We start from the raw sequence: 15,256 nt of genomic DNA, 5'->3' as shown, positions 1-15,256 counted from the left end.
GGCATTTTACTAATAGTTTCGCAAAATAATCAAGAAAAGATGCTTTAGACATAGAATTAACTGAAGACATTAGAACAGTTTAGGGATTCATGATTTAACTTTGACAGATTAGATTATCAGCCAGGTTTGGCAGCATATGCCTGTAATCTCAGTACTTTGGGAGGCAGAGACAGAATGGCAAGTTTGGGGATAGTCAAGGCTACAGAGTGAGACGATTACAAAAATATACTGAAAAGAAAAAAAAATGTACTGCCAGTTATGAGGTGTTTATTCATTATGCTGTTTGCCTACTCATATTTTCTGTTCTCCATAACAAGATTATGAAGAGATGGTATAAGATATCCATAAATTAAAATTGAATTAGAAGTGAGACAAAGACAACTATATCTCTACACAGTGGTACTGTAAGAACATGGGTGGTTTTAGCTCATGTTTTGGTTATGAAAACAACTTAGCTCATAGAGCAGGTGCTGAATCATGAAAGCCCCAATCAATTATTTTTAGCATGCCTCTTAATTTTTCTCTCCCCTGATTTCTTGTCTTCTGTGCTTGAGTCTTGAACAGGTAACCACTTCAGGGGATGTCGGCGATATATTGGCCACGGAGGAAGCGTCAGCTAGACCAGAACAGAGAAAATGCATCATTTATTTCCACTAAAAGTTTTAAAGGTCATTATGTAATAATGGCTGGTCCCCAAATGACCACTATGCTAAAGATAAACAAACTGACCAGACAAGATATGTCAGGTGATGAGAACAGGCCTTAGTGCTTAAATATAAGGCACAGTGAGCACTGTGGGACATGTCTGCTATCTTTGACCTTACAGCCTGCTGTAGCTGCCAGAGGGAATAAGCTCTATTCTTTTATGCAGTTCACACCATCTGACACACCATCTGACATTACATGATATTCTCCGTATTTCCAACGATATGAAAGCTGAGGCAAGAGCTAACTCTGGTTCTCACTACTAGGTCCAGAAAAACCTGTTGCCGCTAACACTCAAAACACCCAGAAATTTCTTACCAAACAGGAGAAAGCAAATCCGGCCATAACTATATAGACAGTCCACCCAAACTGTTCAGCCACGTATCCGTAGATAAATCCAACGATCTAAGAAGAAACAAAAGTATATTAAATACAGTCGAGTTGGGGGAGATGGGATTCGAAGATTAATGTAAAACCAATACTTGCCGCAGAGAACAGAATAATTCCCTGAAACATCTGTTCAGCTAGCTTCTGACCCTTGTAATCCTAGGGACGAAAGAGAGGAGGAAGTGTCGGTCCTAGCGCCGAAAAAGTGCTATTCTTGCACGGAGTAGGGCAGTACTGGCACTAGGGGTTCCCCAGGAAGGTCTGCGTGAGGAAGCCAATTCTGGATTACCCGGGGGAACTGGGCACCCTAACGGAACACGGCTAAGGGGACCCTTTCCGGGGAAGAGAAGAGGGCCCCGGAGGGAGAGAAGGCGGCGGCGAACTTCGGGCTTGGGAACCGCGCTGTGTCCAGCTGGAGCTCAGCGGGCTTGGAAGGCGCCAGGCTCGGAGCGTGCTGGGACGCGCCGCGCCCTCACCATCTGCGTGGGCAGAGAACTTAAATGCTCCAGCATGATGGGCAGAGGAGAACCGTAGCAGGGCGAGGACCGGAACTTAGGGAGCGCAGCGGCCTGAGGGCGACAAGGAGAGCAGCCTGACCGACCCGTACAGCCCCTCAGAGCGTCTGCCACGGCCCCGGAACCGGATGTGCGCGACCGATCCCGACAGCTCGAGGCCCCGCCCCGCGCCATGGTGGCGAGAGGTGCGTCTCCTACATTCCCTAGAACCCAGCGCACGGCCCGCGGGGGATGAGGCCGCCACTATGCCTGAGCATCGCGCGCCCCTTAGGGCTACCGGCTTCCGGGAGCCGCGACCCCCGCAGGAACCACTCGCGGGCTGAGCTCCACGGCTTATCGGTCACTGGCGCGCTCCGCGTCTCCATGGCGACGGCCTCCGCGAGGACCCCGGCGGCGGGGCTGCCCCGCGGCGCCTGCTGCGCGCGGCTCTCTCGCGGCGGGCGCCACGGTCGCACTGGAGTTCGTGGCGCTGCGTGGCTGCCGCGGAGCTTGTGGAACAGGTGACCGAGGCCCAACTGCTGCGGACGCAGGCGGCCGGCAGTGGCCGGAGCCCTGGGGCCTGCACGGTGGGCGCTGAGTTGGCGGGGTGGGCCGGGACGCGGGCGGCGGCCCCTCCCAGTACAGGTAAGGGCAGCTGCGTGCGGCGTCCGCGGCCGGCGTTTTGTGTAACGCGGCCTATCCCGGGTGCAGCTGGGCCCGGCGTGGCCCGGCACGCCTGAGCTTAAGGAGGCTGCAGATGCCTCCTAGGACTAGGGAGAGAGCCCGAGCCGCCTCTGCAGGGAGCGGACTTGCCTCTGGAGCAGTCCCCCTGGCCGCCCTACCCCGTTTAGGGGTCCCACAGTGGACCCACCGGCTTTGATGGCGGCTTCCCTGGCTGGCACGCTGTAGGCCGGGCCCTCCGTGTAAAGAGCAGTCCCGTCCCTCCATCAGGGCTGGAGCTAGGTGGGGGACCCCGGCCCTCTGCTATGTGTACAGGGACATGCAGACCGGGCCTGGAGGGGAGTGGCTGCCGCCTGCGGGCACGGAGCCACTAAGTACTCCCTGCACTTTTCTGTCAGCCAGTGGACTCGGGTACAGCCATGGTCTTGCCTTTCTAGAGCCTGGATTTTGCCAAAGGAGATGGCCACCGCACTCCAGAAATATATGAATTAGCTGTGGGGGACAGAGGCCTAGGAGTTCTAGGAGCTCGGGGAGGTGCAGCCTGGAGTTTGGGAGGCTCCCTGTCCCTGAAAGTCAAATAGGAACTAGCCAGCGAAGGGGTTGGAGAAAGTTTACGAGTCTCCCTGTGTCTTTCAGTTTTTCAGTAAAATGCAGATCCCTTTGACACTTTTTGATGTCAGAAGGAAGAGCCAGCACGGGGAAGGGCAGGAGTTTGCTCCCCATGTATTTCGTGGTGTGTATAAACAAATTCTTAAGTATAAATAGACACATTTCATCTGGGTTGCATCCCTTCCAGTGCACTTCATAGGATGGTAGTAGCTGCAGAGACCATAGTGTTTAAACTATAGAACTATGGATACCCAGGCGTGGAGGGACATGCCTTTCATCTCAGCTACTCAAAAAACAATTTTCTCCTCAAAAAATCTGTCTTGGAAGCCTGGTGCCTGAGGTCTTCAAGCCCCATGTTGGGCGCCAGTTGTCAAAATGCCCGCCAAGCCCACCAGGCTTGGCTCTTCAACAAAAAAAGAGTCAAGACAAAGGTCCTGATTTTATTATAAAAAGTTTAATTCTTAGCAGTCAGGTGAGCAATCACAGAAAGACTTTTATGTTATGAGGAACACAGATCTTATATAGGAATCAGATTTGGGGTAACCGAGGAATCACCAAGGAATCACCATAGATATTTTACTAACAGAAAGTAACTAAGGACGCAGCAGGTTGCTGCATTACCTCACCAACTCCGGTGCCGGAAGACTGAACCGAAAGTAAGTTTCTAAGAGACCTGATTTATCATGGAGGCACAGCCCATCGGCTCTGACCACTGAAGCGGAGAGCTCTGAAGCTCTTAAAGTGACACTCTACTTTTTCCAATGCTTCAGTCAAGCATGGCTCCCGACAGTTGGTGACCTGATAATGGGAACAGAGATCTAAGGCAGAGGAAGCAAAGGCAGAGAAGAGTAGAGAATTCAAATATTAGTGTGGTGGCACAAGCCTTAATCCTAGCACTGGGGAGACAGAGGCAGATGGATCTCTGTGAGATCAAGGCCAACCTGGTCTGCATATTGAGTTCCAGGCTTGCTGGTGCTACAGGGAGACCCTTTCTTTAAATAAATTAATAAATAAATAAATAAATAAATAAATAAATAAGTAATAGTAAATCTTGGGACTAGGGATGTAGTTAAATGAAAAGAATGTATGTTTAGCATGTGAAAAGCCCTTGGTTTGCCGGGCATAGTGGCACACACCTTTAATCCCAGCACTTGGGAGGCAGAGGCAGGCAGATCTCTGAGTTCAAGGCCAGCCTGGGCTACAGAGTGAGTTCTAGGCTAGCTGGGGCTACAGGGAGCCCCGGTCTCAAAAAGACAAAACAAAACAACAAAACTGGATAGGGCCAGGCGTGGTGGCGAACACCTTTAATCCCAGCACCCATTAGACAGAGGTGGGTGGATGTCTGTGAGTTCAAGACCATCTTAGGTCTGCATAGGGAGTTCCAGGCCAGCCAGGACTTCATAGTCAGACCCTGACTCAGAAAAACAAACGGGCTGGAGAGATGGCTTAGTGGTTAAGAGCACTGATTGCTCTTGCAGAGGATCTGGGTTCAAATCCCAGGATCCACATGGTGGTTAGTAACGTTCTGTAACTCCAGTGAAGAGGCAGAGGAGGAGGAGGAGGAGGAGGAGGAGCAGGAGGAGCAGGGCTCAGCAGTCTCACTCGCTCAGACTCCCCAACCTCAGAGAGTATCAGGAGGGTTTCCCCGAACTCGTGGATCCCATCCACTGCAGGTACCTGCTCCTCCCCGCAGGCTTCCAGAGGTGGAGGGTTCAACACTTGAGCCCCCTGCCCCTCCTTTGCTAGCCCCCAAAATCTTCTATGTCAACCAGGAACCCTTTGCGGCCAAGGAGGCACAGTCAGGAGCTGGAACTCAGTCTGGAGGAGGAAAGGAGGAAACCAAAGCATTTTCTGGAGGGGACTCTGAGGGAAATGGGGAGCTAAGGTTCTTACTGTCCTCTGGAACAGGGGCAACGTCTGGGGCAGGGGATCCATCCTGGAAACCAGTGGATCTCCACGGGAATGAAATTCTGTCGGGGGGCGGAGGACCTGGAGGAGCAGGCCAGGCGGTGCATGGGCCAGTGAAGCTAGGAGGGACACCCCCTGCAGATGGAAAACGCTTTGGCTGCTTGTGTGGAAAGCGATTTGCAGTAAAGCCCAAACGGGATCGGCACATCATGTTGACTTTCAGCCTTCGCCCTTTTGGGTGTGGCATCTGTAATAAACGCTTCAAGTTGAAGCATCATCTGACAGAGCACATGAAGACCCATGCTAGAGCTCTGCACGCGTGTCCCCATTGTGGCCGTCGGTTCCGTGTCCATGCCTGTTACCTTCGCCACCGGGACTTATGCAAGGGCCAGGGCTGGGCCACTGCCCACTGGACTTACAAATGACTGCTAAAGCTGTACACTGACTTATAGGATGAGATAGCCACAGCTGCTGATGGATACTTAGCCCTCACTACCCCAGTCCTGGATCATGTAATCATGCTAAGAGATTACATATGTTACACGGACCTCTTACTCTTGGGTATGGGCCTCACCCTCACAGATTTGGAAGTTTAGATTTCTTACCCCAAGTTTTTGTTAACCATCCTGTAGGAAAGTGACTCATAGATCATGCCAAAATTGATCACTTAGCCAGATGGTCCTTTTTGTATTGATGTCCTGGGAGAAAACCAGATTAGATTAGTGAGGGAAGAGCTGGACAAAATGACATGTGACTTTATTTAGTCTCTGTGAGAAGTTGAGGGAGCTGGTCTCCAACAAGGAATGTTTGATCAGAACTCAAGTCATTCAGAGACTTGGTGCTCCCAGCCTTCTCTCCCTCATTGTCAGCAGAGTTCTGTTCATAAACCTCTTTTTGCAGAAGCTTTTTAGGTTGTACTTTGCTCACCAGTAGACACTTTCCCAAACACTCTTTTCAAAATGTAGTTGAGCACGCATTTGATTCCTGCACTCAAGGCAGAGGCGGGCAGCTCTTTTGAGTTTGAGGCCAGCCTGGTCTACGTGAGTTCCAGACTTCCAGACCAGCTGGGGCTACAAAGTGAGACGGAAAAAAAAAAAAAAAAAAAAAAAAGAACTTAAGATGTTTGAGTTTTTAGCGTGAATAGTCAGAGAAATGTACTTGTGGGTCAACTGGGGTGGAATGGGATGGGAAAAGTAGTTTTTTTGTTGTTGGTTAGGCCAGCCAGGACTTCATAGTCAGACCCTGACTCAGAAAAACAAACGGGCTGGAGAGATGGCTTAGTGGTTAAGAGCACTGATTGCTCTTGCAGAGGATCTGGGTTCAAATCCCAGGATCCACATGGTGGTTAGTAACGTTCTGTAACTCCAGTTCCAGGGGATCTTATATCCTCTTCTGACCTCCATGGGCATTGCATGACACAGGCGCTCTTACATACATGCAGGCAATACACTCATATACACAGAATAAAAATTAAAAAAAGAAAATGGGTAAATGAAATTGCTTTGTTAGGTTCCTTTCGCGAGGAAGAGCTTCATTGGAATCCCATGTTTTTCCTTATGTTGGAATTTAGTGTTCATGGCTATTGTTAAAGAACACGTTCTCGACCGGCGTGGTGATGCACGCTTTTAATCCCAGCACTTGGGAGGCAGAGGCAGGCAGACAAATCTTGTGAGTTTGAGGCCATCCTGGTCTACATAGTGAGTTCCAGGACAGCTGGGGCTACAAGGAGACCCTGTCTCAAAAAAGACAAAAAAAAAAAAAAAATTCTCTTCTTGAATGAAGAATTTGCTTTGCTTCTAGATTAGCAAGATCATACAACATATATCACCTTGCCATTTGGCACAGATAGTCTTAGGTGTCAGGGATACCCAAGTGAATAAACATTTTCACTTGGCTTCCTGTTTCCATAGAACTTACATTCAAGGGCTACAGATAACTAAATGTAATTTCATAACTAGGGAGGAAGAGTTGGATTCCTTATTGGGAGAGGATGCAAAGATGACTTTGGTTGGTTGTCGAACGCCCCCCAAGCCCACCAGGCTTGGGTCTTCAACAAGAAAAGAGTCAAGACAAAGGTCTTGATTTTATTATAAAAAGTTTAATTCTTAGCAGTCAAGCTGGCCTGTCTACCTTCTAGCCAACCTGTCTTTCTTGGGGGCGGGGCACATATTGTCATCAGGTACTACTGGCTAGTTAAATTTAAGGATCGCATAGAGAAGAATATAAGCCTAAGCCACTTATATTGATCCCTGACAGCTCCTGACACATGGCGGCACGTGCCTATAATCCCAGTACTTGGAAGGATAGGGGAAGGATTGCCTTGTAGAGGCTAGCCTGAGGTACATAGGGAGATGTTGTCTTAAAATACCAAGAACTGGGGATTATTACTCAGCGGTTGAATACTTACCTAGCCCTTTTGCTGGATCCCAAGCACTACGAATGAACAAAAGTCCTCTCTACCCAAAATACATTGGTCCTTAAGTATTGGAACCAGGTGACTGGTATGAGCCCGTCCACAGACTGGTGACTGACCAGCCTGCCCCCTGCCTCTTCCCATCTGTGACCTTTGCTTATTTTTGATAGTTGTGACAAACTTGTTTACATAAGAGGATTATAATATTTCTATGAGGGAATTGTCAGTAATTAAATGAAAAGCAGATAATACGTGTTAACAATCTACTTTAGTCTTTGGATCATTAAGTCTAAATTACTAGCTCTCCTTTGGAATATTAGAAGTGTGCTAATTATGTGACCTTCATAATTGCTGATGCCTTTTTCTGTATGTTTGTATTATTACATTTTATCATGCCTATATATATTTTTTTTTTTGGTCTTTTTGAGGCAGGGTCTCCCAGTAGCCCCAGCTGGCTTGGAACTCACTAACTCACTATGTAGACCAGGCTGGCCTCAGTCTCACAGAGTTCCTCCTGCCTCTGCCTCCTGAGTGCAGGGACTAAAGTTGTGCACTACCATACCTGGCTTCTTTTTAACTCGTAATTAACTGGAAGACACTAGAACATGCTTGGCATGCTGATGGTGCACTTCATCAGGGATTGAAAGAAGATGATGCTACTCCAAAAGAACAATAGTAGGATAGGGTACAGAGCACTGCCAGTGGAATGGCCTTTCATGGAAGCACATGATCCATAGTAACAGGAGGAGAAAAAATGAAAAGGTCAGGCCAGCTGTTGAGAATGTGGCTGTAATTACAGGTAGCCAGCAAGTTTTAAGAAAGGGGTGGGGTGGGGTAGCAGACTAGAGTGATAGCGTCATGGGCAAAGCACTTGAGGACCTGAGTTCAAATCTGCAGTACCTGTGTAAACACAGGGGAGTGTGGTGGCCACCTGTAATCTCAGAACTTGGGAGGTGGAGACAGGACCCTCAGAACAAGCTGGCTAGCTAGACTAGCCAAATTGGCAGCTCAGGGTTCAATTGAGAGACCTTACCTCAGTATATAAAGTGGAGAGTGATTGAGAAAGATGTGTGAACTCAACCTTTGGCCTCCATATGCATGCCACACATATCCAAGTATACCTGCATACACATATATCCCCAAACATGAAAACACACTCATACACACTACACACATATACAGGCAAAAAATTGAATAATAAACTAAAGAAATACCTTTAGTAAGATTCCTTTCAAATTAATGGATATGCCTCCCTGGGCTGTGTGTGTATGTGTGTGTGTGCGTGTGTGTGTGTGTGTGTATGTGTATGCTCACATACATAGGTTTGTTTTTTTTAATGGTTTGGGAATGTGAAGATTTTGTAATTTCTGAACACAGATTTCATAGAGAAAAGTGGTATATTGCTGATCAAATTTTACAGAATTGTGCAGTCTGACAAAAAAAATTTTTCTGCCCTCTTCGAGTGTATTGCCTGCACATGAGTAAGTGCACCCACGTCATGCAGTACCCTCAGAGGTCAGAAGAGGGCATTGTATTCCCCTGGAACTGGAGTTACAGTTAGCTGTCATGTGGGTGCTAGGAATCAAACCCAGGTCCTCTGCCAGAGCAGTCAGTACTCTTAACTGCTGAGCCATCTTTCCAGCCCCCTAGATATTGTCTTTTTTTTTTTTTTTTTAATAGAAGAGTTTATTTAGCTTAGGGTTCTAGAGGGATTAGAGTCCTGGATGGCTGGGAGGCATGGTGGCAGGAGGTGGCCCGAGAAAGCAAAGCGCTCACTTTTTTTTTTTAATTTATTTTTATTTTTATGTGTATGCATGAATTGCCTGTGTGTAGGTAAGCGCACCCATGTAGTGCAATGCCTGCGGAGGACAGAAGAGGCTGTTGGATCCCCTGGAACTGGAGTTATGGGGAATTGTTAGCTGCCATGTGAATGCTGGGATTCAGACCCGGGCCTTCTGCAAGAACAGTCAGTATTCTTAACTGCTGAGCCATCTCCAGCCCGGCATCTTATTTTATTTTTAGTTTTTTATTGAACTTTTGTATATTTCATACATAAAATCATCTTTATACTCCCTTGCCCCTTCTCCTTTGGCACCCTCCCAACCCCCCCCCCCCCACTGGAGTTCATACATTCTGTCATTTGTATTACGACCTATTATGTAAAGTTAATGTCCCGAGATGTCCCTCAGTGCAAGTTCATCCTCTGGGGCTTAGTCAGTCTATGTAGAGTCTCTTTCTTCAGGAAGATCTGCAGTTCCTCATCCAGCAGTAATTCTCTGACTAAGATTGGGGCTGTTCATTTCCACAGTTCTGTGCTGGGTTTTTGTCTGCCTAGGTTTGCTTGGATCTTGTGCATGCTGACACCATTACTGGAGGTTTGTATGAGAAAGGGCCTTGGCAAGCACTCACATCTTGAAGCAGGCACAGGAAGCAGAAGATACCACCTTCTCGTACTTGTTTATCTCATCAACAGAGATGAATCTCGGGAAGCTGTGTGTGTGTGTGTGTGTGTGTGTGTGTGTGTGTGTGTGTACACACGAGTGTGTTGTATATGAGGTACATGGAGGCTGGAGGAGGATGTCAGGAGTCCTCTATCACTCTGCTTTATTCCCCTGAGACAGAGCCTCTTACTGAATTTAGGCTTATGGACAGCAAGCCTCAGTAATCCACCTGTCTCCTCCCCACAGTGCTCTGGTTACAAGGCATGCATGTGACTAGCTTGCCAGGCTTTTATGTGGGTGGTGGGGATCAGAACTCAGATCATCATGCTTACCCAACAAGCACTTTTACCACTGAACCATGTCTCATTTTTTTGGTTTTAAAATTTATCTCGTGTGAGTGTTTTGCCTCCATGCATGTAAGTGCACCTGTGTTGTGTAAAGCCTGCGGAGGCCAGAGGAACGTGTAAGAGCCCCCTGGACTGGAGTTATGGACAGTTGTTAGCCACCAGGTGGGTGCTGGGACTCGAACCCAGGTCTTCTGGAAGAGTAGCCAGTGCTTTTAACTGTTGAGCCATCCTTCCAGTCCCTGGTAGAATTTCTTTTGATTTTCATCTTGTGGCATATAATGCATAGGGCTAATATTTTGTATTTCTCCAATTATTTTTATTTTATTGGGTTTTTGTTTATTTTGCTATGTGGACTAGTCTGGCCTCCATCTTACAGAGAACTGCCTGCCTCTCCTTCCCAAATGCAACGATTAAATGCTGCCTTTTTTCCACATTTTTTGAAAATGTTATGGTTACCATAAAAATTTCAGATCCCAAATTGGGTGCTTAGAAACAATTTAAAAATGTTTCCGGGAGAGTACCACATATGTCTTGTTCCTTCTCATCTGGATCAAAGTTGTGAGCACTCTGATGCTCATTCTCTTGAACCTTCTAACTTTGGGGCTTGGTTTTGTTTTGTAGGGTTAATAACAAATGTTTCTCTAAGACGGAAGAAAAAGATGTCATTCCGTAAAGGTATGCTGTCTCTACAAGTTACATGTTTTTATATCTACCTAGTCAAAGGTTAAGAGATGTAATGCATTTTCCTCGTCTGTTTCAGTGAACATCATCATCTGGCTCCTGGCTGCTGTTCTCTTCTTACTGGTTTTGCACCATAACTTCCTCAGCCTGATCAGTTTGCTAAGGAATGAGGTTTCAGGTATGAGAACCTTTACTGATGCCTTACTAATGTTTTCTGTTGACAACCTGGAGGTCTCTATGTTCCATATCCTAACTTAAATCACTGTGTTAAAGAAAGCTTGCTTTTTTGCCTTACAAAGACCAGGAAGAAGGCTTGCTTGATGCCCTTCATCTTCATGTGGTGCCTGCCATGCTTCTCCCTATGGTGCAGTCCTTGGCTAAGGACTTGATCTGTCATAATACTCCTCTCCACCAAGTCATTAGCCTTAAGGAGTCTGTGGACTGCTGTGTGCTTGCATTTCAGTAGAGCAGAGCTTGGAAGATTGATGCAGGCAAGTAGCCCTGGTGTTTGATGCCTGCCCTTGTCACTACACAGGGTCATCTGGCTGCTTTCCTTCATCTGTTACTTTGTTTTAATTTGAATGATCACATCAGTAGGAGTCTTTTTTAAAAAAGTATTTTATAAAAGGCCAGGTGTGGTGGCACACACCTTTAATCCCAGCACTTGGGAGGCAGAGGCAGGCAGACAAATCTTTGTGAGTTTGAGGCCAGCCTGGTCTACATAGTGAGTTCCAGGACAGCTGGGGCTACAAGGAGACCATGTCTCAAAAAGACCAAAAAAAAAGTATTATTTTTATTTTATGTGTACGAGTGTATTGTCTGCATGTAGATAGGTGCATCCGTGTCATGCAGTGCCCATGGAGATCAGAAGAGGGCATTGGATCCCCTGGAACTGGAGTTATGGACAGTTGTTAGCTGCCATGTGGGTGCTAGGAATCAAACCTGGGTCTTCTGTAAGAGCAGTCAGTGTTTTTAACTGCTGAGCCATCCCTCTAGCCCCTCAGTAGGAGGCTTGTAACGAAACAGACATCATAAAGGCCTGTCAGATTTAAAAAAAAAAATACTATTTTTATATTTTATGAGTGTATTGCTTGCATGTGTGTAAGTGCGCCCGTGTCGTGCAGTGCCCTCAGAGGTCAGAAGGTATCAGATTCCCCTGGAACTGGAGTTACGGATGGTTGTTAACTGCCATGTGGGTGCTGGGAATTGAACCCGGGTCCTCTGCAAGAGCAGTCAGTGCTCTTAACCCCTGAGCCATCTCTCCAGCCCCCTATTTTTATTTTTTATGTATGAGAATATATTGCCTGTGTGTGTATGTAAGTGCACCTGCCATGCCCACAGAAGTCAGAAGAGAGCCAGGTGTGGTGGCATATGGCTTTATTCCCAGCACTGGGGAGGCAGAGGCAGGCAGATCTCTGAGCTCAAAGCCAGTCTAGTCTATATAGTGAGTTCTAAGCCAGCTGGGGCTATAGGGAAACCGTGTCTCAAAAAGACCAAAAAAGAACAGAAGAGGGTGTCAGATCCCCTGGAACTGGAGTTATGGATGGTTGTTAACTGCCATGTGGGTGCTGGGAATCGAACCCAGGTCCTCTTTAAGAGCAGTCAGTGCTCTTAATTGCTGAGCCATCTCTCCAGTTCCTTGCCAACAGATTTTAAAGAATAACTTTATTGTATAATTCCATTGCAGTTATTTAGTTGTTTATCCTATTCTACCTTGGTATCGAAGGATGTTTGACAAACAGGTTTCAGGTAGTTTGTCAGAAATCTTTTTGTTGATGTTTTGTTTTTGGTTGTTTTGAGACAGGGTCTCATGTAATTCAGGCTGGCCTAGAAGTCACTATGTGGTTCAGGCTGGCCTTGAATTCCTGATCCTCCTGCCTCATCCTCAGTAATGATGGGATTACAAGTGTGAGCCACAGAATCTGGCTTTTCAAAAATAGTTTTTGAGGCTGGGAGTGGTAGTGCATACCTTTAATCATTGAGGCAGAGGCAGGCAGATCTCTTTGAGGCCAGTCTGGTCTATAGAGTGAGTTCCAGGCCAAAAAGGCAAGTGGGGGGAGATAGCTAGACGGACATGGGTAATTGGGTAAAAGTGGTGCCACGAAGTCTGACAACCTGAGTCCAATCTCCAGAACACATATGGTAGAAGGAGAACTAACTCTACAAAGCTATTCTCTGACAACCAAATGCACATGCACATGCACCCCCCCAGCTTCATACATACACATACATTATACACACACACACACACACACAATAAGTAGAATTAGAAAAAAAACCTCAAAGCCATCCTTGGTTACATATCAAGTTTGAGGTCAGCCTGGGCTACATGAGAATCTCTCTCTCAAAAGAAACAGAAAAAAAGAAAAGAATAAAGTGGGTATGTTATATTTTAGATTTAGACCACATCTGTAATCCCAGCACTTAGAATACCAGGAATATGAGGCCAGACGGGGCTACAGAGTAAGACAGACAGACAGACAGACACACACACACACACACACCCTTTTAATAAAATAAAACAAACTAAGGCAATCAAGTTGCATTCCAGCTTCATAGGCAATTTGTTACTGCTTTATCTTCTCAGTCTACACAGATGGAGTTATTTAGTAAATAGCTGAACTCATTGACTTGAGATAACTGCTGTACAAATTTTGACTCAGTTCTTTCCTCTATGCACATATATATTTTTTGTATATCTGAAATTATACTAACATCCATGACATGTTTTTCCATGTGATTTTTATCATAAGCATAACAAACTTTATATGTAATTTAAAAAAATGTTTATGTTTGTAAATTTAATGCCATAAATTTACTTGTCTCCACAGGAAGTAATCTTTAATTATAACTTTCAGACTTGGATGGCAATCCTATACTAAGAATTACATTACATGCACACATGTGTACATATATGCTTATTGTCCATGGTATTAGACTTGTATGTTTTATTCATGGCTATAACTCCAGTGCTAGACATTTCCTAGCATGTAATGTGTACTCAGCCTTCAATGATGAATGAATGAATACACCTCTGTTCCTCTGGATCCATAGGACTGGGTATAGACCCAAATCTTCAGTTACTAATGTCTCATAAAATTGCATAGTACTTGGCATATTACCATGCACTACAAAGCATGTCTGGATTACATATAATATCTTGTATAACAAATAGTTGCTGTAATGTTTAGGTAGTAGTGATTGAAATTCAAGGCTTTACATATTTAACACTGCTTTTTTTTTAGAATTATTATTTTATTGTGGTGCATACTCAAACTTTATTTATAGAGATACTCAAAAGTTGAACACTTACAAGTTTGAAACATTTAACATCAGTACTGTCTTAAAAGTTTCATGCCACTTTATCCATTGACTTCTTTGATTCTTTTTTTTTTTCTTAGTAAAAGCAGACATTTTAACATATATTGTGGAACAAGCTCTACACTGAATTATTTACATGTATTAATTCATTATACAGTCACTCTGAAAGATAGTAACAAGCTAGATGTAGGACTTGTAGTCTTATCTACAATTGTGTAGAGATTCTGTTGGAAAAGAGACATTGACCCTAAAATATTGGTTCACATATCTTGAAAATACTTCTTTTCAGATAAGATCCTCTCTTTTTTTTTTTTTCATGTACTCTTTTATTTATTTTTTTAATGAGGCTTTTTGCTACTCTAACGTTCCCCCCTCTGAAGGGGTAACCCTGAAATCTTTAAAGGATTAGATAAAAGCTCCCAAATACTTTTGACATTTTTGGCTTTTGGAACAGAGTATGTTGCTAAGAGGCCCAATAACATTGTGAGTTTTAGCCAAAAAATTGGCTACTTTTCTTTGAGGCTTTTTTCCATAAATGCCTAGCCAATTCCGACCTCCTATTCTTATCATCTTCTGGAGAGGTTACCCCAACTTGCGGATAGGGAATCAGGACACAGACCGCTCTGGCTTCTTCCATGCTGAACAAGGACGCAGGGTGAGGCATTTAGAGTACCCCTTCAGTGCGCCTATCTAAAAGACTCCCAAATTGCATAACTTATCTGTAGGGGGTAAAGAAAGTCCTTGACTGGTGAATAGGAGATGTGAAGGAGAAATAAAGGGAAGAGTAATTAGCATTACAAGTTCTAGACAGGGAACTAGAAAAAAGTCAGAACAGGGCAATTTTCAAATGTTCATATGAGAGTCCACTGGACTTTCTTGACAAGGGCTTCCAAAAGTATTTCTCTATTGGGTTCCTCATTTTTCTTTTGTCTGTCAAGACTGGACTCTAGAGTGATGGATTCAGGATTTGCTTTCAGGTATTTTGATAGCTGTTGGAGTGGTTAGAATCAGTGTCAGTTCCCTCTCAAAGGCTTCTAGATAGGGGGAGAAAACAAATTTATCCATCATTTTAGAACAATAGTAGGTTGTCTCCCTTAGCTACAGGTGGGTACTACATTATTGCAGACCAAGATTTGAAGTCTTACATCTGAGTAGCACTTTCTGATTAGGAACAAAATCATCAATGAAAAATAATTGTCTAAATAACCTTTTATATGGACTTAAGCCTAATGTCTGGGAAGTGTAATCCCTTGAACTCTTTTAATATAC

The 15,256-nt window shown here is 45.2% G+C and overlaps 3 protein-coding genes across 5 annotated transcripts in view; 2 read left to right on the top strand and 1 right to left on the bottom strand.

Annotated features, from left to right (window-relative positions):
• Nucleotides 1-78: 78 nt before the first annotated feature.
• Nucleotides 79-1,744, bottom strand: Spcs1 (signal peptidase complex subunit 1). Its single transcript, XM_008851803.3, has 4 exons — nt 1,569-1,744; nt 1,192-1,251; nt 1,024-1,110; nt 79-616 (listed from the first exon to the last, which is right to left on the bottom strand). Exons 1-4 carry the CDS (start codon nt 1,602-1,604, stop codon nt 491-493), a joined length of 309 nt encoding a protein of 102 aa, XP_008850025.2. The 5' UTR covers nt 1,605-1,744; the 3' UTR covers nt 79-490.
• Glt8d1 (glycosyltransferase 8 domain containing 1) overlaps nt 1,715-15,256 on the top strand; it is a 22,170-nt gene continuing 8,628 nt past the window's right edge. The window contains exons 1-3 of one of the 3 annotated variants that reach the window (XM_029555378.1): nt 1,715-1,792; nt 10,607-10,660; nt 10,746-10,844. In XM_029555378.1, coding sequence (XP_029411238.1) covers nt 1,780-1,792; nt 10,607-10,660; nt 10,746-10,844 — 166 coding nt within the window. In that variant the 5' untranslated portion in view covers nt 1,715-1,779. Of the gene's footprint in view, nt 1,793-1,841; nt 2,232-10,606; nt 10,661-10,745; nt 10,845-15,256 lie in introns of those variants that run through there. The other 2 variants (XM_008851800.3, XM_029555379.1) reach the window with 2 other exon arrangements.
• LOC103749042 (zinc finger and BTB domain-containing protein 9-like) lies at nt 2,916-5,686 on the top strand. Its single transcript, XM_029555348.1, has 2 exons — nt 2,916-2,990; nt 4,421-5,686. The coding sequence occupies exons 1-2, from the start codon at nt 2,916-2,918 to the stop codon at nt 5,207-5,209; spliced, it is 864 nt and encodes a 287-aa protein (XP_029411208.1). The 3' UTR covers nt 5,210-5,686.

This window comes from Nannospalax galili, unplaced genomic scaffold (assembly GCF_000622305.1).
Source record: "Nannospalax galili isolate Female #2095 unplaced genomic scaffold, S.galili_v1.0 scaffold485, whole genome shotgun sequence".
Lineage (NCBI taxonomy): Eukaryota > Metazoa > Chordata > Mammalia > Rodentia > Spalacidae > Nannospalax > Nannospalax galili.
This window is presented reverse-complemented; position numbering and strand designations above follow the sequence as displayed.